This window comes from Fusarium tjaetaba, assembly GCF_013396195.1.
Source record: "Fusarium tjaetaba strain NRRL 66243 chromosome Unknown NRRL66243_c0000033, whole genome shotgun sequence".
Lineage (NCBI taxonomy): Eukaryota > Fungi > Ascomycota > Sordariomycetes > Hypocreales > Nectriaceae > Fusarium > Fusarium tjaetaba.
In genome coordinates this window covers 236,767-259,031 of record NW_023501229.1, presented here as the reverse complement: position 1 = coordinate 259,031, position 22,265 = coordinate 236,767, and the positions used below count along the sequence as shown (strand labels likewise).

General features: G+C 49.1%; 9 protein-coding genes across 9 annotated transcripts; 3 read left to right on the top strand and 6 right to left on the bottom strand.

Moving 5' to 3' along the window:
• Positions 1–401: 401 nt before the first annotated feature.
• On the bottom strand, positions 402–2,561 carry FTJAE_1885 (copper amine oxidase 1; the record flags this gene model as incomplete). The annotated part of the gene is made up of 4 exons (XM_037348021.1): positions 402–1,385; positions 1,432–1,557; positions 1,605–2,178; positions 2,227–2,561. The coding sequence occupies 4 exons, from the start codon at positions 2,559–2,561 to the stop codon at positions 402–404; spliced, it is 2,019 nt and encodes a 672-aa protein (XP_037211094.1).
• A 436-nt stretch (positions 2,562–2,997) lies between these two features.
• Positions 2,998–4,785, top strand: FTJAE_1884 (amino acid transporter; the record flags this gene model as incomplete). Its single annotated transcript, XM_037348020.1, has 5 exons — positions 2,998–3,248; positions 3,293–3,369; positions 3,429–3,704; positions 3,753–3,921; positions 3,969–4,785. 5 exons carry the CDS (start codon positions 2,998–3,000, stop codon positions 4,783–4,785), a joined length of 1,590 nt encoding a protein of 529 aa, XP_037211093.1.
• Positions 4,786–5,004: 219 nt separating this feature from the next.
• Positions 5,005–7,323, bottom strand: FTJAE_1883 (uncharacterized protein; the record flags this gene model as incomplete). The annotated part of the gene is made up of 4 exons (XM_037348019.1): positions 5,005–5,940; positions 5,989–6,240; positions 6,286–6,967; positions 7,013–7,323. 4 exons carry the CDS (start codon positions 7,321–7,323, stop codon positions 5,005–5,007), a joined length of 2,181 nt encoding a protein of 726 aa, XP_037211092.1.
• A 623-nt stretch (positions 7,324–7,946) lies between these two features.
• FTJAE_1882 (seryl-tRNA synthetase) lies at positions 7,947–9,407 on the top strand (the record flags this gene model as incomplete). Its single annotated transcript, XM_037348018.1, has 1 exon — positions 7,947–9,407. One exon carries the CDS (start codon positions 7,947–7,949, stop codon positions 9,405–9,407), a length of 1,461 nt encoding a protein of 486 aa, XP_037211091.1.
• Positions 9,408–9,838: 431 nt separating this feature from the next.
• FTJAE_1881 (uncharacterized protein) lies at positions 9,839–11,800 on the bottom strand (the record flags this gene model as incomplete). The annotated part of the gene is made up of 1 exon (XM_037348017.1): positions 9,839–11,800. One exon carries the CDS (start codon positions 11,798–11,800, stop codon positions 9,839–9,841), a length of 1,962 nt encoding a protein of 653 aa, XP_037211090.1.
• Positions 11,801–12,232: 432 nt separating this feature from the next.
• On the bottom strand, positions 12,233–13,647 carry FTJAE_1880 (3-hydroxybenzoate 6-hydroxylase; the record flags this gene model as incomplete). The annotated part of the gene is made up of 4 exons (XM_037348016.1): positions 12,233–12,546; positions 12,595–13,051; positions 13,104–13,511; positions 13,561–13,647. 4 exons carry the CDS (start codon positions 13,645–13,647, stop codon positions 12,233–12,235), a joined length of 1,266 nt encoding a protein of 421 aa, XP_037211089.1.
• Positions 13,648–14,499: 852 nt separating this feature from the next.
• Positions 14,500–15,994, top strand: FTJAE_1879 (6-hydroxy-D-nicotine oxidase; the record flags this gene model as incomplete). The annotated part of the gene is made up of 3 exons (XM_037348014.1): positions 14,500–14,891; positions 14,944–15,172; positions 15,218–15,994. The coding sequence occupies 3 exons, from the start codon at positions 14,500–14,502 to the stop codon at positions 15,992–15,994; spliced, it is 1,398 nt and encodes a 465-aa protein (XP_037211088.1).
• A 313-nt stretch (positions 15,995–16,307) lies between these two features.
• On the bottom strand, positions 16,308–18,329 carry FTJAE_1878 (alpha beta-hydrolase; the record flags this gene model as incomplete). Its single annotated transcript, XM_037348013.1, has 1 exon — positions 16,308–18,329. The coding sequence occupies one exon, from the start codon at positions 18,327–18,329 to the stop codon at positions 16,308–16,310; it is 2,022 nt and encodes a 673-aa protein (XP_037211087.1).
• A 498-nt stretch (positions 18,330–18,827) lies between these two features.
• FTJAE_1877 (uncharacterized protein) lies at positions 18,828–21,249 on the bottom strand (the record flags this gene model as incomplete). Its single annotated transcript, XM_037348012.1, has 2 exons — positions 18,828–19,148; positions 19,192–21,249. The coding sequence occupies 2 exons, from the start codon at positions 21,247–21,249 to the stop codon at positions 18,828–18,830; spliced, it is 2,379 nt and encodes a 792-aa protein (XP_037211086.1).
• Positions 21,250–22,265: the final 1,016 nt, after the last annotated feature.

Sequence of the window (22,265 nt, the reverse complement as noted above, 5' to 3'; positions counted from 1 at the left end):
GTGGGCTTGGCAGGTCGGTAGTTGAGTGCCAAGAGAGAAAGGCCGAGATCCGTGACGATAACTGCATGGGAGGGGGAATGTAACTATTCTGATCTGATATTTATTTGTCATGCGTTGAAGAGCTTCGGTATAACGGACGCGTAGTAAGGTCTAACTTGATTGGAGCAAGTGGAGGATTTACGAGTGGCGACCATCTCGCGTCAGACCCGCAGTTGTTGAAGGACTCCAGGGTAACTTGTTACTAATATTCTAGATGTTTTGTTCCAACAACTTCACTACCGGAGTCGTTTCACAGTACAAGCAGCAGCCGGTAGTTGTCTCAAGAAAGTCCAATTTAATCATGCTAAAATAATGCAAACACTGATTTACAATCTGATGCTATACCATGCCACTCCCGAGGCTCACAGTTTAGGTCCTTCCTCTTTACAGCACCCACTAGTCAACCTTGACGCAACGTCCTTATCAGACGGGACATCAAGCGCCGGATTCCCCGTGAAGAAATCCGAAGGCGAAATATGCAACTGCAGCATCTCAACCGGCATGACCGGCCAATCCTCCACCCTAGGATTATGCGTAAGTCCAAACACACTCCAGCACACAACATCCTGATTCAACACATCATCGCACCGATCAGCTGCGTCGCTCACACCCCCAATCTCACTCTTGCTGAGCAGCGTGTACCGTCCGCCCGCAAAGAACTCGTGGTCCTTGTACTTGGTAACCCAGAAGTGCTTCTTCGCGAATAACGCGCGCTTGGCTTGTGTGCTGTTGGGGTCCGCGAGGAGGAGTTGTGTTGGTGGTGGTGTGATCTTGTATCCGACTGGTTTACCCGACACACGGTTTAGTTTCTTCAGGTTCTGCACTTTGAAAACCCTGTTGCTAAACGGCGCGGCATCAATGCCCTGAGAAGTGGTGATCTGCGTCTGACGCACTTCATACATGTTCCCATTAGGATTCGTCCTCTTGTCCATTCTCAAAGGCAGACTCTCCTCCTGCACAACAGTATTCTCATTACCGTCGATAGAAGGGTCGATGCGCACGCAGAAAACATGCTGATGGTTCTGAGCGAGGGCGCCGGGGCTGACGATGTTTCCCCAGGGCGCTGTCTTGCCGGGATCCATGTTCACAACAGAAACAATACCTGTGGCGCGGGCCTCTACGACGATGCCGGCTGCTTGGTCGAACTTGTAGTTGAAGACGTACTCGTAGTTGGCGAGGGTGATGATGAATTGGATTACTAGTTCGCGGCGGCGGGTCACGACTGCGCGGCCGGTTCGCCAGTCGGTGTGTTTCCAGCCGATGCCGTTGTCTTGCTCGTGCAGACAGATGACGTTCTTGGTTTCCTGGGCGGAACCATCTGCGTCTGTGAGGACACCGTCAAAGTACTGGAGTTGTTAGTCGTGAAGTGAGTGAGTTTGGGGTTGAGCTTACCTTGATCACGCCGAGACAGTCGCAGCCGAGAGTGAGATTGTTGACGCAGTGGCCAAGACCGCCGTCGCCAAAGTCAAAGGCTTGCTTGCGGTGGTATGGTGGACGAGGATCAGCATAAGGAACAGTCTGCAAATATTAGCATATCTCCCAGAAGTATGTCTCAGTCAACTCACCATATCGCTGATGCTCAATCTGTAAAGAACAGGACGTCCATCATAGCGAACATCATGAATGACAGCTCCCTCACGAGGATTAAACGTAACCCTCATTCTCCACTTCTGCCACTGAATCAAATTCCCCTCTGTAATAGAGAAACTAGGTCCTTGAGGCTGCACAACCATCAAGGGCTTCAAATCCTTCCTCGTCCCATTCTCCAAAAGCTCAGGGACGTACTCTGCGCTCTGGCAATGATCAATAGCCCCAGTAGCATAAGTCTTGCCAGTGAGGCTATCATCCTTGCCGCCCGTAGCTGGCTCATCAATGCGGATGATCTCTTTGGTAGCTGCGTCCATGACGGGGATCAAAGGCATGGGATAAGCGTAAAAGTTGGAGTCTTGACCCTTGCGAGCATCACGCGCAAAGACGAGTGCCTGGAAGTAGCGAGTGTTGCCATCTTCTAGATCTGGTGCGCCGTAGGGCCAGGGCTCAATGACTGTCTCGAAACCCTCGGGGAGTTTAATCTCCTTGAGTTTATCCTGAAACATCTTTGATCTCTTGCAAGACTCAACGACGATATCAAACTCGGCACTAAAAAGTCAGCATTATACTTCAACTGCAAGGCACTGGTAAACTCACGTAGTCAGACTAGCTTGGTGCTCCTCGCTGATAATCTCCTGCGCAACGATACTCCTCTTCGTAACATCAACCACAGACTCATAGTAAACCGACTTCTGGTCTCCACCAATGACATCGTAGAAAACCTGCGCGCAGCGATCAGGTCTCGGCGACGCAGCACTAAGAGCCCCAGAGTGCTCAAGCTCAAGAAACCTAAGGACTTCTTCCTTAGGCGGCTCAAACAAATACGACTGTCTAAAGAACAGCAGCGCACCGGGGTGAGACGCCTTGACGATATCACGAGCAAGGTTAGTCTCACGCGCCGTAAGAGCAGACAGAGGATGTGGTGCAGCCATGATTGGACAAAAAAGCTCGAGACAAAGAAATTGTTGGTTTTGGTCGTCAGCAAAAGTGTGTATGTTTTGGGGTCTGTAAATAGTACACCCCGGAAGGTCTCGTTCCGAGGGTTACACTCGGAACACCCCTCGGAACGCGGAAGCGCAATCTCTCTTATCTCACCCAAGTGATAACGCAGCCCGTAGGGAACGACTACTACGTAACGAGTTAGCTCTTCCCCGCGTTCTTGATACGGCCCCTGTTTAGCGTGTGTTTTTGATCCAGAGGATGTGATATGCCAGCCAGGGGGGTAGGGTCCACGCTGATATCTCTTTTTTCCCTTATCAAGAATGATTTATATGAACGACACTTCCGTGCTTTCCATAGCTCCACTAACTTGAAAACAGCCAAAAACTTCTACTATATAAATATTATTATCATTATTCTTTTTTGAAAATGGGCGAACTTGAGAAAGTTAACGTGGCTGTTGACAAGGACGCCATGAGTCTTGAAGGCAATACCCGAGTTTCGAGCGATGATGCCCTGCGTCTTGCGCAGTTAGGTCATACGCAGGAACTCCGACGACAGTATTCTCTGTTTTCGCTCTGTGCTCTATGCGTTTGTCTCATGGCGACGTGGGAAGCTCTATCCTCTGTCGTCGCCACAGCTCTCATCAGCGGCGGAGCACCATGTCTCTTCTACAACTAGTCAGTCTCCCGTCCCCAGAATCAAGCACCACTAACATCATCAGTCTACTATCAGCAGTATGCTCCATCTGCATCGCAAGTTCTCTTGGCGAAATCGCTTCGATCTATCCTACAGCTGGAGGTCAGTAACCCCCTACACGAAACTCTATTAACTCGAGACTAACGCTTGGAATGGTACAGGTCAATATCACTGGGTAGCTGCCCTTTCGCCCGCTTCCATTCGATCGACCGCGGCTTGGGTCACCGGCTGGGTCAGCATCGGCGGACAAGTTGTTCTCACATCGTCTGCTGCCTTTGCCGCCGGGCTACAAATGCAGGCTCTCATAATCGTCAACAACGAGACGTATGTCCCTGAGCGTTGGCGCGGCATGCTGTTCTACTGGGCTGTTCTCGTCTACGCCCTTGTTCTCAATATCTGGGGGGACAGACTTCTTCCGCACATCAACACTGTGTCGGGTAAGTACCCCCGCTGGCGGATGATCGTTCGGAACTGACGGCTCTTAGGCGCCATTCATGTCATTGGCTTCGTCACCATCGTTGTCGTCCTCGGTGTCATGGCTCCCAAGAACACGGCTTCGTTTGTCTTTACAGAGGTCACCAACTCTAGTGGCTGGGCCGACGATGGTGTATCATGGCTCGTCGGCCTCTTGTCTGCCGTGTATCCCTTCCTCGGGTATGTTCCCCCATCGCACTCACTACATCACCATCTAACCATCACAGATACGACGCTGCCTGCCATTTAGCAGAAGAAATGCCCCACGCCAGCCGCAACGTCCCCCTCGCAATGGTAGGCAGCGTGACCATCAACGGTCTCATGGGTCTCGTCTACTGCATCATCTTCCTCTTCTCAACCGGCCCCCTCGAGAAACTTCTCGCAACACCCACTGGCTTCCCCTTCATGCAGATCTTCCTTGACGCGACAAAGAGTCAAGCTGGCTGCACTGTCCTCTCTGTCATCATCACATGCACTGCTGTTGCGGCGACTGTCGCTGGTACTACATCTACCTCGCGAACCCTATGGGCTTTTGCGAGAGACAAGTCAACGCCGTTTGACAAACAACTCAGCAAGGTCGACAAACGTCTTCAGATCCCTGTTTACTCTGTCGTGGTTGTTATTGTTCTTCAGATGCTGCTTGGTCTGATCTATCTCGGCAACACCACTGCCTTCAATGCCATTCTGTCCATGTCGATCATTGGCATGTATGTCAGCTATGCTTTTCCCATCATCGCTATGCTCTTTGCCAGGAAGAGTATCCAGACTTCCAATGGCTTTGGACCTTTCAAGCTCGGACGTATCGCTGGCCCAGCTGCCAACGTCATCAGCTTGGTATGGATCACTGTTGTTGTAATCTTTAGCACTTTCCCATCTGCTATGCCAGTCACACCTCAGAACATGAACTACTCCATCGTTGTTTTGTCTGGGTGGCTCTTTGCTGGTATTGCGTACTATGTCTTCCGTGGCAAGTACAAGTTTGAGGTTCCCGTCGTTGACCTTGATGTTGTCGAAGGTCTTCGTGACGGAACTCATGACAAGTAAATTCAATAGTGATAGTCAAAAATCGGAGAGATTGGCATTTTCTTTTTGCTCGTTATGATTGGAGGTCTAAATTGATTTGACACAATATTATCATGGGATTGGACGGGATTTAGGATGCTTCAATTTGTACGATACTTATGCAATGAACACGCTCTTTGATTCTCATGTTTGATCATATTGTTACAGTCTGTCCCCGATAAGTTCCATCAAACCGTGACACTAGAACCCCCCATTGAAACGACCCATATCATCGCCCTGCCCAACACCCCCATTCTGATCCGGCAATGCCGCAGGTTGATCAAGCCCATTGACCTGACTCACCGGCCTCAACATATTATCCTGCTCAAACGCACTAAACAAATTCAGCAAATCCGTCTCCAGCCCAAACATATCCGTCATATTCTCATCCATAAAATTACTCCCCAGTCCATTCCTCGGCCAATTCGTCGGAACCAGCGTCTGCTGCTGTCGAACCTCTGGCGTCTCCTGCTGCAGAATCTCCGCAAGTGCTGTGTTTCCCGTCGGTGTGATTGGTGATTCTAGCGATAAAGCGCGATGGATCGTCCCTTTTAGCGAGCGCCATAGTCGTCGACCTAGTTGTCCGTGCTGAGATAGATTCTTCAAAAGACGGACGGCGTCTTGGAAACTTTGTCTGCATCGATCGGCAAAGACATCTGGGCCGTGACATACTGCTAGAAGGATTGTTGCCAGAGCGCCTTGGAGGAAATAATTAAACGTTGCTTTCTGCCGAGCGTAGATGTCACTTGTCTCGTTAAGATTCACTAGAACCTGGATTGTATCCTGTGCGAGACTGACAACCAGTTGAGCGCCCTGCATGTCAGAGCGTAAATTCTCAGCACTCATGACATGATGTCGCAGGACCAAGTTTCGGATGTAGTTGCCTCTTAGATAAAGGAGCGTTCTCAAGCGTTGTAAAACTCGAGGTTGATGACGCGGAGCTTGTGAGAGTCGAGGATACACGAGCTGTAAATCCTCAGGTATAGAGTGAAACCATTTCTGCGTTAGAAAGTCAAAGAAGTCGACTTTATCCTTTGGAACTGTGAAGGGTGAAGAATCAAGGGGTAGCTCCTCCCAGACTTTAGAGCACAGCTTGGCGTAGGAGACCATGCATCGAAGATATGGATGCTGCTCACTCTTTAAATCGTCAGTATACACTTGTCTGAAGATGTGAGTGGAACTTACTGGCTCTGGACATTGGGGATCGATGTCCCGATCGGAAATGCCGAATGATAGGCTAGTGCCGTAACTCCACCTTCGGTCGAGAATGTATACACACCAGAAGCAACGAAGTGCTAAATCTCGTTCGGATGGGTTCTTAAAGTTTTCAAAGAGTGAGGTTCGGCGGTGGAGACCGATTTCGAGACATTCACGACCGGCGTTACCGATGGCTCTCCAGGCGAGGAGGTCTTCTCCGCAGTGAAACCAGTAGATGCTCTAAACGCCGTCAGCAATTGTAAAGCGAGTCAAGAACTGACTTACCAGCATAATCATGAGTTGAAGTTCTTGAATGTCGATAAACGCCTCGCCCGATATCCTACAAATAACAGGCTCAACCTCATCGATCAACTTCTTGCTGATATTATTCAGCCCCTGCGCCTCAATAGCAACAGACGTAGCAACCGCCAACTTGATAGCCTGCACATCCTTAAGCGTATTCTCCCCCGGCGTCTGAAAAACCGAAACAGCCTTGGTTGACAACTCATTAACGTCTATGAACGGATAAACGCTCTGAATCTCCTCATTATAAACATCCAACAGCCTCTGAACCTCTGCAATTCCCAAACTCGCCAGAACCTCTACATCTTCAACACCCGGTGAGAGATGCTCACTCTCAACAACAGGTTCAGTCTCACTAGGCGATTCAGCGGGTGTGCTTGCCCCAGTAGCGTTTGGCTCTATTCCCATGCCGGTTAGGGAATTTTCTGCGATCTGGAAACTGTACGCTGAGCGCGTTGGACCGACGAATTGAGGCTCCCGCGGTTCAGTGTGTACGTTGCGGATGTCTTTGCGGTATGTGGATGGGTGGCCTTGGGGAGTGGACTTTGTGGAGGACAGGGTCATGTGCGGGAGACGCTGGGATACATCTTGGAGAGCTGACGTAAGAGCGTTGACTTGGTTCTGAAGGGCGATTACTTGTTGGCTTAGAGATCCGACGTCTGTTCTGCGAAGTATTAGTGATGCGTTGTGAGATGCGTGAGATACGCACTGAGGTTCTTGAGTAGAGCGTCTTCGCGCCGGCTCAGCATCTTCTTTTGGTGGTTGAGCCGTAGGCGCAAAGATGCATTCGACTTTATTAACATCACATCTCTTACAGATCTCATCGCCCTCGTCCCTCACACACTTGAGCTTCTTCTTCTTACACTCATTACTACCAAGGTCAGCACTTTTCATCTCAGTACCCAGGACAGGGAAGGTCGCGTACCAAGCTACAGGCGCGTATTTGGCGCGTTTACTCCGCTGAGTAGACGACGTAGCAGACTCTGCGATGGAGCCTATCCTCTTGCGACCAGGATCCATGAGTCATTTCTTGGGTATCGCGTTTTGGTGATTGAGGCGCTTGAGATACGGGGTGTTGTAGTGTCTAGGTCGCTAGGGAAAAGGGCGGGGCTGCCTGTAATTATTTCTATCTGGGGTCGCTTATCAATGATATTCCGCTAGACCAAAAGTGACGACAGGCCCAGACCCTGCTGATCGACTCCTTATCAATGCTTCAGTCTTCACTGGGCCACTTGTTATCGTGCAGAAATAGAGTTTGGACCTTTCTCCAAGGGGTCATTATTCCCACTCACTAAGGTAATCTTTGGTTTCGCCCCATACCTCAATGATACTGACATTATTCTGAATTGCTATTTGCATTCTATTGAAATCAATGTTTAATAGCATGCTACCTAGATAGGTTCTAACAGAAACAAATATGAAATTTGACAACAGTCCAGTGCCTTGCATGGAATCTGACGTTTAAAGGGTTTACCATTCTGGCACGTATTCTGAAGTATCCCAAGCGCCTTTGAAACCGCTTTTTGCCCCACTCATAGGTCATTCGCGCCCTGTTGCATGCTGGCACTATTGCCATATAACCTCGAAACTACATGATAGTCTGAGCCTCACTAACAACCAACTTTATACCGCAACAACCAACAATGAACCGCATAATAAAAAGATGCGTGAGATGCAAGCGTATGACTCGCATCCGAGCCATTAGATGCTACTCCACCCCCTCCCGCCCTTCAATCTCCGCAAAGCCTACCCTCGATCTGTTCCATATCCGCAATAACCCAGATCTCTACGCTCAGAACTGCCTCTCGCGAAACTCACCCAACCTCGCCTCCAACCCATCCCGTATCGTAAAGCTTATGTATTATGACCAAGCTTTACAGTACGCTGCGAAGTCTTTACGTGAACGCTCAAATGCTTTACAAAAGAAGCTTGTATTGCTAAAAGCAGAGGGGAAGAACATTGAAGGAGCGCTCAAGGAAGCGAGGGAGACTGAGACAAAGCTTCTTGAAGTTGAAGATGTTGAGGAGGATATCATGAGCAATATAGAGGAGTTGGCACTGGCGTTGCCGAATCTTGCCAGTAAGGACACGCCGAAGACCGAGTTTGAGCCTGTCTGCCATGTCAACGCCGATGAAAAGACTATTCAGATCAAGGATAGCAAGGGAAACCCTATTCATCACGCCGAGATCGGGAAGCAGCTTGGCATCATCGACTTTGCTTGTGCTGACGCTGCATCCGGCCGGGGATGGTACTACCTCGTCGGCGCCGGCGCCCTCCTAGAACAAGCCCTCGTCTCCTACGCGCTCACCTTTGCAGCCCGCGAAGGCTGGACTCCTGTCACGGCCCCATCCATAGTCTACTCTCAGATCTCCGCGGCTTGCGGGTATCAGCCCCTTGATAGTAGCGGTAAGCAGCAGATTTACAACATTGCGCAGGACGAGATTAGTGCTGTGCATGAGATGAGCCTGACGAGGACAAGCGATATTGCGCTGGCTGCAATGAGGGCAAACACAGTAATCTCGGAGGACGAGTTGCCGCTTAGAAGGGTCGCTGCTTCGAGATGTTATAGGCCTGAGGCTAGGCGCAACGCGGAGGGACGGTATAACGTGCATGAGTTCACCAACGTGGAGTTATTCGCCTGGATGAAGCCAGAGGAGGAAGAAATGGGATACTTCTTTGATGAGATCATCGACATCCAAACTGATATCCTCGGCGCCCTCGGCCTCACATGCCGTGTGCTTGACATGCCAGTCCACAAACTCAGCGCCAGAGAAGCAAGAAGGGTCTCCATCGAAGCCTTCTTCCCCTCTTGCGCTGTGGGCGACACACCAGATGAGGTCCACGACGCTGCCTGGAGAGAAATTGCCTCTGTGAGCTTCTGCACAGATTACCAGAGTCGAAGATTGGCGACGAGGATTAAAGATACGGCGGATGGGACGTTGAGGTTCCCGTGGACAGTAAGTGCGACGCTGTTGGCGGTGCCTAGGGTTGTGGCGGCGTTGTTGGAGATTGGGTGGGATGCAAATGAGGGGATTGTGAGGCTGCCTAAGGTGTTGCATCAATTTATGGGCACAGATAAGATTGAAGGGCGCAAGAGGGACTGAGAGTAGCGTGGTCAAATGTAAGATGGTCCTTCTCGCTCTCAGAACCTACAGTCAATACTATTTATCTCCGTTTCTAATTCCTTTACTGGCATCTAACTCACGGTGCGCGGAAGAGCGTATTCTTTCACCCGACCATACCGGATACCACTGATGAGTCAAAGGCCAATGATTCCGATTTGCCGGGGCTGCGACACTGCCTGTTCTTATTAAAGAGAATGATGTTCATAGCTCAGGCTTCTCTGGCATCATACCTCGGAACCTGAAGTTTACGGACGTTCGACTGACGCTGGCAGTGATACAGCAGCATTCTTAGACATAATTCGTGGCTCAAAACTTTCCGTTACTAGCTTAATGAATGTGATATTTGGCCAAAGTACCATTCATCTCGAGGCAGATCATATAATCCTGATCTGCGTTTGTTCACTGCCCGGTCACGCAAACTTCTCCAGTTTTGGTTCCAAGAGACCATCAGGGCGACATCGAAGGTCTGGACTTCCACTGATAGTGCAGAATCCAACCCGTCGATAGACATCGCCTTCAATCTGTTTCAAAGCTAGACAAGCACAGTCCATCCTAGCCCAAAGCCCGAGACCAGCAATCGGAGCACAAAATATTTGATCCCCCAAGTTCAAACCATCTTCTCCAAGTGCGCAATCAGGCTTGAAGAACTCCAGCCTAAGTGAGGGGTCAAGATTGTGAATGGTCCACAAGACTCGTCCACTAGGATCCGGGCATATCTCAGCTGATTTCAACGACGTCTGTATATCCAGGTATCCACTCCGAACTTCGCCTGTGGAATCACTCGTCGCGGGTTCACAGCTAACTTGGACGATATTACATGCCTGCTGCGGCTCCTCGCCGACCATGAGTGAGTGAAGCAAGATTGGCCCGATCCACCACCAGCTACAACCTGAGTCAGTATCAACACTAGCCCAGGACCATGAAGGCGCACGATAGCCCTGAGGTCTGTGGCCTACACCACCTGATCTGGGGTCGTTGTAGTCCGAGACATGGTACCAGCAAAGATCATGGGCAAGAGTGTCCTGCCACAGTCCCGCGAGGTAAGCACCCCCTCTGACTTGCTTCCGCTGCTGTGCTAGGCCTGATAGCGCCGGAAGCTTATCAGTGGGGTTAGTCAATTGCCGGCTTGTGTACTCATGGACTACTTGCTCCCACCACTCGAGCGCCCTTGTTTCATTGTCCTGGGGTGGCCTGGCAGCTGATTCGAGGAAATGAAATCGATGCCAGGCCGCCTGATGTCTCTTGCGTCGATCTAGATGTCCGCATCCGCAGCTAATGCATGTTTTGCATCTCCACGTGATGTCGAACGCACCAAAGTGAATCACTCGCGGTGGAAGCAGGAATTCCTGGAGAGTCCAGCCTCGTGTCTCCAGACTTGGGATATCTTCTTGGTAGTGATTGAGGGGCCTTCTGATGTATACAGAAGCTACACTCCCGTCATCAGTGATGATGTCTCTTTTGTACTCGTGGATGGGATCTCTAGAGAAGAAACCACTGTCCATGTGGTCTGAGAGGTCGGCGGAGATGGTGAAATGGGAATTCTGATACGTCCTCGCCATGTTGGAGTTCTCTTGGGCAAAGTCATGCCTGGTAGCTTCAAGTTCACTGGGTGTTATCTCCGCAAAGCTCTGTAGAATACATAAGCTGTCGATCCAGAGATACTGTACTTTCATTGACCGGCAAACTGTTACCGCATCCTTGAATGTAGCAGGTAGACTCTCCCAGTCGATCTTACTCATGTGGTTGTCGATTGTTCGTGTAGTTGTCTTGAGCTGTTTGTGTGTAGGATCTCCCCAGCGATGGCTCAAACAGACGTAAGGATACTCATCGCCCTGAGTCTCTATCAATCTGACTGGATCGTCGAGAGCACCCTCAACCACAAGCAACCTTTTCGGTAGCAGAACCTTTTCTGTACCAGGTTTAGGGCAGGTATGCGTTTTCAAACACTCGGATATCCATTCCTGAGCGCAATCAAAACTTTCCCTAGAGTTTGTGTATTCCCCAACACGGTATTTACTACCAAAGCAACTCTTCGCAACTTCAAAATCATCGGTCCTTTTGTCCGCAAAGACATCAAAAATGACCTCGCGGTCTGATAGTCGAATAATAAGAGAATCATGATTCTTGCCCACGGTCATTCTCTCAAGTTCCCTCTTCTCCTCAACTTCGTTTATAACCAGTACCTCTAATATGTCGGGGAAGTGCCCTCTCAAGCAATCGAGGACAATGCCTTCATAAAAGGAGCATAATCGACACGAACTTGCTGATGACTGTAGCTGAGGAAAGGTGACGCGTTTCCATATATGGAGGACCCGGTGCGCACAAGAGTTCTCGATTGAGATCCTGTTACGGGGGAGGAGTGAAGGAGTCATCTTGGACGTGGATGCCTAGTGAATTGAAGGGAATATGTTACAGGTCGACTGGAATAGTTAAAGGATATGGTAGAGAGACATTAGAGTTTGTGCTATTCTTCCGTGGAGCTGATGTTGATCATCGGTTGGGCAGCAATGCACGTCATCATGCAGAGACGGACTATCGTAAATGCGAGACAAGGGCATGGTTGTGGGAAGAGCTCATGTGTTGATTATCGCATTATTGAAAAGTGTATGATTTACTTAAAGATCAGATGAGGAATAAAGGTAGGGTTGCAGATATCTTCAACCCAACTTCCGTGTCATTCGTCTCTAAGGCATGCGAGTCTTGCAGTGGCATTTCGTTCACTATTCCAAGGCCGTAGAAATCAGCCAAAAGCGAATCAATATTGATCATTAATGAAGTATTTCAATTACAGGAAAAACCAACTACTATGCCACACGTGCCAATACCTCATCCGCCTCCTCTATAACATCCCAAGCATAAAAGAAGTCCCGGATCGGCTTCGTAAAGTTCATCGCCTCAGGTGGAAAGATGCCGTCTCCCCAGATATCTTCAGCTCGCTTTCGCAGCACACTAGATATCCCAGGCTGGGCATCAGAAAGGAGTTGAGTAACATGGATGCGACGTTTCAAAATGTCATTGTACAAGCTCAGACGCTCTACGACATTTTCAGGGCTCTGCATGTCCTTGAAGAGAGCTTCTAATGCTGCCGCTTCCTCGATCGCAAGAACTGCGCCTTGTGCTATACATCCTGTTAGTCGTATAAACCTCAAAGGATTAATAAACATACCGTGGGTTGGTTGGATTGGATGTGCAGCATCACCAATTATCACCGCTCTCCCCCGAGTATACGTCTCAAGAGGTTCCCTGCGAAACAGTTTATGAACAGAAACGCTCGTAGACAAGCTAAACAACTTAGCCACCAGCGGATTAAACCCGCCAACCATAGCAGTAATGTCCTGAACACTTGTGTCAGTGTTCCAATCAACTGCATGCTCATTCTCCGCTTTAGTCTTGTGACGGAAAGCGACGTTGAGCATCGTTCCATCGCGGCAGGGATACGTGACGAGGAACGTTCCGGTAGATAGGTCAAAGGGGACCCAGAAACCCGGATCCTGGTTTTTGAAGATTGCCTCCAGATCGGGGCTTTTGTTCACTTCAGAGAAGGGGATTAGACAGCGGTAGAATGAGGAGCCGATGTCTTCGAGAGGGACGTCCTTTTGGGTGATTTCGTCGATGAGTTTAGTCTAACAAAAGATCAGCCAACCGAGGTTATAACGTGATACATACTGAACTTACTCGAACGCCGTCGGCGACAACTACAAGATCTTTCTCAAAGATCTCCCCATTATCCAGCACAATCGTAGCCTTCTCACAATCAACGCTCGTCACAGAACGTCCATTATGAATTACCACTGGCAGACCTGGATATCGCTCATCACCCGACACAGCCATTTCTTTCAGCGCAGTATGAAGATCCACACGATGGAAGAACATGAATGGCGCACCGTAGTCATCTTCAACCTGACTAAAGTTCTCGACGACCAGATCCTGAAGAGTCTGCGGATGTACCATGCGCATTTGCTTATTCTGCACACCGCGCGCTGTCTTGGGATCAAAGCCGAAGTGTTGAAGGACTCGCATTCCATTTGGGGTTATCGTGATGGCGGCGCCGATTTCATCTTTGAAGTTGGATCTCTCAAAGACCTGCGCAATGTCAGCTAAGCCCATTCCTTCAGAATGGATATAGAGTGACCTCAACTTGGGCCCCTGTTCGTCGAAGGGCAATGGCAGCACTCAGGCCACCTATGCCGGCCCCGATGATTCCAACCTTCAGTGTCATTATCGCAAATTGAACGAAAGCTTGAGTGCTGCTGACGGGCTTGCCGCAGTGGCACAGTGTCTTATTAACAGGTTGCTACGCCTTACAGATCAGCAGCGTAAGCCCCCACCTGTGGAAGGCCGATGCCGAGATTGGGCGCTTAGATAACGGATTAGATCCTACAGAGCCACCATAGATCCTTCGAAGAGGTCAAAGAGCAGTCCTAACTAAACTGTGATGGACCCTTGGCTTTCTTTTCTTCAGTGCCTCAACAGAGAACCCCGGTAGGAGGCTAGGTAGTGTTTGGTGATTGCTTCGACAGCTGGAAGGCTGGAACTGGATCTGCACTTGTTGATCGGCAATGACGCAATGTGTAATACGCTGGATGCGCTATACGCCTTAGCCAAGCTGCTGAAGCGCAAGGGCTTACGGACGCTAATTCCCCGCCTGCAGCGCTCCATTAGTCCGTTGTTGGCAACCGAGCCACTCCACGTAGCGTACGTTGTTTCTACCATATTATACACAAAACTCCATTGTTCATCGTAGATGACAGAGGAAAGAGGGGAAGCTCATTCAGTATTACTAACAGTTGCATCGTGAAAGCAAGTAAGACAGGCTTGCATTAGTTCGTTCTCGGACGAATAAGCAGCTGTCTTGGGATGTCAGCGTAGCGTCTGCTTCCGCGGTGATTGGCTTATTCATCTGTCGTAAGAAACATGCATACGCCATGGCTTTTAATGCTTAGGGTTGAACTTGACCCGACACCGTGCTCAGCGGGGCTATGTCTGGGGAAACCCCGAAGATATAAATATAACTAAACCGACGTCCAGCATGTTTGCGTGTTCATTCTACATCAGTTGCACAGTATTCATGATGACTGTCACACCTGTGTTTTCAATGCTCAAGGCTTACTTGGCCAATACCCAAGCCAAGACCTACTCGCCTGATGCGGAAGGCTACAAGCAAGTTGAACAATGTTTTGTTGAGAAACACGTTCAGCCTCTTGGTGTAGTCAGACCTCAAAATAGCGATGAAGTGGCCTTGATAGTGCAGTTCTGCCTCGAAAACAGCGTCGAGTTCAGCGTTCGAGGAGGAGGCCACGACTGCGCCAGTCGAACATTGGTCGATGGGGCGCTTGTGATTGATATGCGAGACATCAAGCATGTTGTTATTTCTGAAGACAAAAAAAGCGCAAGAGTCGGCGGGGGTATTCTCAGTGGTGAATTGGCCAGGGCCTTGGTGAAAGAAGGCTTGAGTACGCCTACGTGAGTAGTTCGAACTACCTTGGCAAGTTGCGATACTGATCAAGGACTTTAGTGGTACTGTTGCTAGTGTAGGATATACCGGATGGGCTACTCTGGGTGGCTACGGACCGTTGACGACGCATTATGGCCTTGGTGTTGACCAGATCATCGGAGCAGAGATTGTTAATGCTCGTGGAGAAGTCCAGGATGCTAATGAGGAACTGCTTGTCGGTATCCGAGGCGGCGGCGGCTCACTCGGTGTAATCGTTGAGCTTACCATTAAAGTTTACCCGATCGATAAGGTATGTTGGTCTCACTCGAACAAAAACCTTCACTCACTCGACTAGATCCTCTCGTCCATGATCATCTACGACTCAAGCGACCTATCCTCAGCCCTGACATCCTACACCCAACACTACGAAAAGCTGCTCGAATCAGGCCAACTCCCAGTGCACTTACAGCTTCAACCGATGATCGCCCAAATGCCAGGCCAGCCAGTCAGTCTCATGGTAATCGCAACTTGGCACGGCGACGACAAAGATGACGGCCGCACGTGGATCAAAAACATTGCTGGAGCAGCGACTTGCGTGATGGAGAATACACAGGAAATCAAACTTGCTGAAATGCTCGAGAACAATGAGAAGTTGGTCACTTGGCCTTCCTACGGTCGAGTCTACACCCTCAACTGTAAGACTCTAACAAAGAAGGCGATCGACATCCTAGCAAAACATTGCGTCAATGCCCCAGGCGGAAGTCTAATTTTCTCATACCATACGCTCCTCTCAGCACAAGAACCTGAGAAAAAGTCTGTTTTTGGCACGAGAGCTCGTCATCACATGTTTGAGATTTACGCTATTCTTGCAGACAAGGGCATCGCAGAAGAGCGAGTTCAGTGGGCGGCCAAGGTCAAGGCAGAAATTCAGGCAGAAGATGCTGATAATATCCTGGAGGGGTCGTATATCTCGCTTGGATCTCATGAGGATGCTGATGTCAAGAAGATCTATGGGAAGCATTATGAGACGTTGGCAGCGCTGAAGAGGAAGTATGATCCTGGGAATGTGTTTAAGCACAGCGTTCCGAGATTGATGCTTGCTGAAGAGGGGGATGAGATTGTTGAGGCCTGAGTCCAGCGATGGAGATGGGATATCCTGAACTTGGGTGCTTACAGCTGATAGAGAGCCCTCCATGATAAGAGTGCATACCTGGTCTGATCATCCTTTAGGCTAACAAGTGGTTGTGCGATGTATTGCTGGTACTACTAGGACTGTTTAAATGTTTCACAAAGTTAACTAATACATGCGATAATTGTGTTCTTCTAAGCCCTAAGCTCTCGGCCAATCTTATCGACATTGTGATAGTTTACAAAGAATGGATCTAAGATTTCCCAAGGTTCAGGATATGTAAGAGAGCCTGGCGAAACAGAGATCTTGCTTCACACTACATATATCTCCGGAACCACTCCACCTCTCTCGCAATGAGATCAACACGAGCTGGGATGTTCCTAACACCATGCCCCTCTTCTGGGTACGTCAGAAGAACCGATGGAACACCCTGCTCGATCAAACCGTGGTGAAACTCAACAGCCTGGCCAGGGGGAGTATTCTTATCCAATGCTCCACATACTAGCAGCGTCGGTGTCTTAGTCTTGCGGACGTGGTGAATCGGAGAACGAGATAGATACTTTCCACCAAAGTCGTGCACATCATCAGCCAGGAAATCTTGACAGAACCGTGCAAGGTTGCTTGTGAAGTGCTCGCTGACCCAGTCTGTCACTGGACTCGTGGGTATAGCGGCCTTGAAACGGTCCGTCTGGGAGATCAGCCAGGCTGTCATGAAGCCACCGTAGCTAGCCCCATAAACTCCTAGTCGACTTGGATCTGCTAGGCCTTTGTCCACCAGATGATCGATGCCGCTTAGGTAGTCTAGAGTATCAACACCGCCCATGTCGCCATAGACCGTCTTGGCAAAGGACTGCCCACGACCCCATGAGCCTCTTGGATTAGGCTCAAATACTGCGAATCCTGCATCTAGCAATACCTGCAGCTGCATATCCAGGCCTAGATACCTGGGTCTCCAACCAAACACTGGACCTCCGTGAATGTGCATAATGGTAGGGAATGGTCCTTGGGTTGGTGGGTGTAGGTAGTACCCGTAGGTCTCTAAGCCGTCTGGAGCCTTCCATTTTACAGTCTGTGCTTGACCTAGCTTTCTGACCCTTTCCTGCATCTCAGTGGAAGCGAATGCTTTGATAGTTCGGACGCCAAGTGAAGAAGCTACTACTAATGTCGGAGGTGTGAACCAGCCTTGCTGTACGAAAGCAACGCGAACGTCCCCATCTTTATACCCAGAAACCTGAGAGATGCCCTCTCCAGCGACACTTAGCTTCTCACTACTCCAAAGCTCTTGAATCTGGTTCGTCGACCGCTCATAAGCGAAGACTACATCTCGCCCGTCATGCAAACCAGAAGCAACAAGGTCATCATTTCCCACCCAAGAAATCGCACCCACATTGATGCCGCCAGTATCAATCTTGGACACTTTACCCGTCGAAACATGGAGGATGTGAAGATCGCCCGTCAAGATAGCTCTGTCACTAGCGACCCCCACCGCAAACGCCACAAACGCACCGCTAGGCGAAGTCGTGAGCCACTCCATCGGGAGCTCTGAACCAAACACATGCTTCACAGCTCCCGTTTGCAGAGAAATCTCGCAGAGTGAAGCGTGATACCAGTGCTCTTCTCCCGGAAGGTCTGAACACAACGCCAGGATGGCAGTGTCAGATAGCCAGACAGCTTGCCAGATGTTGATTATCGCTGGGGTGACTTGCTCTGACACGCCTGTTGCTATGCAGTGCACCCAAGCGGTGCGATAAGCCTCAGCGGTGGGCGTTGCTTCTATCGTAGGCATCCAACTGCACTCAGAGGAGACCCTTTCAGAACCCTGCGACGCCCGCCCTTTATCCACGCCAGCCAGGTCAGCTTCCAGACCGGCCACGACTAAGAGAATCTTTGCGCCATCAATCGACCAAGCCAACTGTTCCACATTTCCCGGAATCTTGTCTGTGGACTTGATGTTCTCGGAAGCTAGGTCCAGGACCCGCAACTGGCTCAAGCCATCGACTTGAGATAGAAATGCGATAGTTGTACCATCAGGCGACCAGCATGGTTTAGAATCTGTGCCACTCTGGTTTCCAAAAGTAGTTATGCTTCCGTCATTGACGTTAATTATAGCCAGTCTGGTTGACCCGCGGCCTTTAAGATCTTCGTAAACAGTCACAATCCCTGCGACATTCTTTCCGTCTGGAGAACAGGCCACATCCCCAAACTTAACAGGGGTGTCTTTGGAAGGTTGTAGGTGTTCTTGGTGTCGTTTCAACACGTCTTTGTAGGTTGATGTTGTAGTGATGTCCCTCGTGGTCGCCAGCGCTGGCAAATCTGCCGTTTTCGTTGTAGCGGCCATGGTTGAGATAGATAGGATCGGTCAGCTGGATGAGCTTTTGCAAAAAACCTGGTGATGTATAGGAGGATCACAGGATTGATTTATTTGAAGATCTAATAGGCTTCAACATGCGAAGTCGAGCTTGACGCGGGGTTTGGACCAGCTCGTGTTCCGCTTACGCTTACGTTCCCCGCCTTCCTGTTATCATCTCAAAAGCAAGGCATTAGATAATGACATGGAGATGACGACAGGGTAGATCATGACTAATTAGATGTGCAGTGAATCTAGCAGATACAGCAAAGCTACCAGAGGGTATTTGCTATTTACATTGACTAAAGCGGAAAGCTTAAGTTACTACTTACCTTAATTCTACTGCCTATAAAATAGAAACTTTAGAAAATACTTAATTAACTTATTTATTAAAGTATAAAGGACTTAAGGATCAATAACACAAGATTCCTATAATACATAAGCATATGTATCCAAATCCTCAACAAACTCCAACAACGGCTTTGAGTCTTAAGCACCAATCCACATCGCCGCTCTATTAGCAACCCACAATACCACCATAACCATATCCTTCTCCTCAATCCACATCGACTGTTTCTCACCATTCATGACTACGTCCTCGGGACTTAACTGCCAAGTGCTATACTCCAACATAGAGGTCTTATCAGAGTACCATTTCAGTTGCCTCGTCTTATACGTATACTCCAATACGCCGCCAACCATACGGCTTTTCATTTGGTTGAGTTCTCGGCGTAGAGAAGTGTGTTGAAAGAAAATCTTTTGCTCCCATGGGGCGATGTATCCGGTAATGCGGTATAATAAATCGTCGGCCTTTTATCATCAGTAGGTTTCTTCGGAATTGACAGGTACTCACTGGTTCATAGACGATGTTGAAACGGTCGAGTGTTTCAGTATCCACGGCTCTTATCAGCATATGCGTATAGACTCCCTCAACAGACTCAGAGTCTGATATCTCCGCCATCTTCTTGTTTAAAAATGGTGTTTCGTCATCCTTGTGCATGATCTTCTGGATTCGGTACTCTGCCTCAACCTCCTCCAGAGCAGATTCAAGGTACTTTAGCCTTGCTTGGGAACGCGGATCGTTCTTTTCTCCGTTATTGCCCAGATTCGCATATGCTTTCAGGGTACTCTCTCGGAGTTGTGCATCCAAGATGTAAAGAACTCCGAGCGAGAGACGAAGAGCCCGCAGATCATACGTGTCGAGATACTCGGTCAGAAACTTGTCGAAGGACAGCTGATCTGCCAATCTTTGTGGATAAAACTTGCCATTCTGCTTCCAGTCAAAGACTCGAGAGTGAGATGTTAGTCCGAAGGTTCGCCCAAACTCAGAATCACATATCTTGTTGATCTTCAGAATACTAGTGGTCCGCCGTAGGATTGATATCCAGAACTTGTCCTTCCATATCAGGAACCCCCAGTTATCCCATTCGATAGTGAGTATGAGTCTTAGGGTCTTTCCAAAATCGTGTCGTCGGAATAGGCAGAAGTTTTCTTGTGATGGGTTTGAATAGCGAACCCATGGGCCATCGAGGCTAAGGCCGGCTTGTTGTGCTGGTAGCTCACGTTCCCATCGGCGGTTCCCTTCATTTGATTCATCTGCTAGACTCTGAGTTCCGTCACAAGAGTGATGACTGGTCTTTTCCAACACTCGTTTTGCTTGGCTCGCGGGATCAAGTGGGAGGAATTGCAATATTTGTGGCTCTGGGATACCGAGGCACTGCATTGCAATACCAATTGAGATGGGAACATCATCCGACTCTTGGAGAGAGTATGCAGGCCAGGCTAGTATATCATCAACGTTCCTACCGATCGATTCAAGAGAAAGGTCTGGTGACTCTAGAGATATCACCATCTGACGCCCTTCTACTGTCCTGCCACACGGTAAGAAACCATGAGCGAGCCAGAACAACGTTTGCAACGAGGAACCTTCCCTCCTCTCATTGACACCTGCTTCAAAGATCTCTTTCGCGATATGCGGGACAAACGATATAGAAGTTAGATAACTCCACGATCCTTTGTGTCGGCCGAGTTGCTGCAGTTTGCCTGTGATTCCGTGTATCGTAGGTTGGGGTGTCGTTTCGAGGGTTATGGTGCCATAAGCACTTCGACGCACAGCCATCACGGTTCCATCAGAGTCTGGGTCGCTGTCTGACCAGGATCTCGAACTTGCCGAGTCTCGACTAGACGAGCCTCTCATTCTGCTCATTTCGTGACTCTGTTTCTTGCGAACCCATTCGAATGCCAAATCTGATTCTCTTTGTTTGGCTTTCCTCGGTAAAGCGAAATGTCGGATTGATGCTCGTTCCCCATCAAAGTTCCTCCTGATTCCCTTTCGCTGCAGGATGCCTTTGTCAACACGGTCTCCATATCGACCGAGAAGACCCAGAATCAGGATCCAGTGTTTGTTGACTACTAACGCAGTCCGACTGTTGACAACTTCGAGTGTTCCGCCAGTCTTGGGTACGTCCAAGTCAACTTGTCGGTTGCTAATCCCATCCCTTACTTCATAAGACTCAATCAGTTCAGAAATCTTAGCCCAGCCCGTATTCCACGGCAAATAATCCCTCGTTTTGAACCCCCAGCGTCCCAAAGCTGCACTCAGCGGCGGTATAAGCGGGGCCGTGTCCGGCTCATTGGTGATGTAACCCGGTGCAAGGTTGGGCACGCGAATCCTTCTAAACACGCGTAGTCCTCTCGTCAACCGCCAGCCTCTAGAGATGTACTTCTGCTGTTGATCTTGCACCGCATTCATGGCGCGGTTTTTATCACTCATCGACGCTTGCAGGGCAAGATATGGACCGACTACACCGACTAGCGCAATAATGGCTACGCCAGCGGCGACCCATGTGCCGATGTTGCTGGCGAGGTCAACTGGATCCACGCCATCGTCACTGGAGGAGGAGGAAGACATGTTGAGGTGTTGAGGCACAGCGTAACACAAGACTTATCTTTGGCGCAGAAAATTCAATTGGGCTGGAATATATCACGTGCATGAGTTGACCCTTGTATGCTTGTCTCCCATTCGTCTATCCTTCCCAAGATAAGAAAATATGCACTATGATCGCCTCGCAAAATAAAGACGATCTATGAGTATCTCCATGCAGTATATCCTTCATAGATCCATTACCTAAATGACAAGGCGAAATGGCTAGGCTCTATCATTCTGCAAACACTCGATTTCTTCATTCCTTCAAACAGCCACGACATGTCCGAGCGCCCATACGACAGTTTCTCAGACGCTGGGAAATTAGCCGTCACAGCCCTCGAAGACGACGGCATCTCGCAGGCACCCAGGATCAAGGTCGAACTTATACTTCACTTAAAGTAGTAATAGTAGTAGTTATGCTGGCGGAAGCGGCTGTCAATGGCTTGCATAGTCCTGTAAAAGCAAAACGCGCTTGGGTTGAAACAAGGCATATAGCGAGAGACTGGATTAAAAAGCATAGGTTTATAGCGACAGGACGTGGTTGATGGACTACTAAGTTAATAAAAGATTTTTTTATATAAAAAGAGATAAGCTAAAGATTAGAAATGCCAAGATCAAGATGTATAATATCCCGAGGAGAGCTACCTAGGGGCTATTAATTTAGCTACTATAGCTAAATAAATTATTTATCCTTAGTAAAACGCTATAGCTAAGTTGAAGCCGAGTTTAGGGGCTTCTGCTGTTAGTCTAAAGTATGTGGCATATACCTTATAGATAAGATCCTCAAATTCCGTAGCTAAAAATACCACAGTTACTATGTCATCATTGGATTGAATCTGGGACGCTGGATATTGATTGGATTTGCTGTCAGTCATTTTCGATGAGCCCTGCCGGTAGTTAAAGCTGAATTCTGATAGTTCGATCTAGATGCGACTGGTTTGGCTAATGACCGACTGGCGAAAGGGTTCCTTTACATGCCCGTAATTTAGTTAAAGGTCACT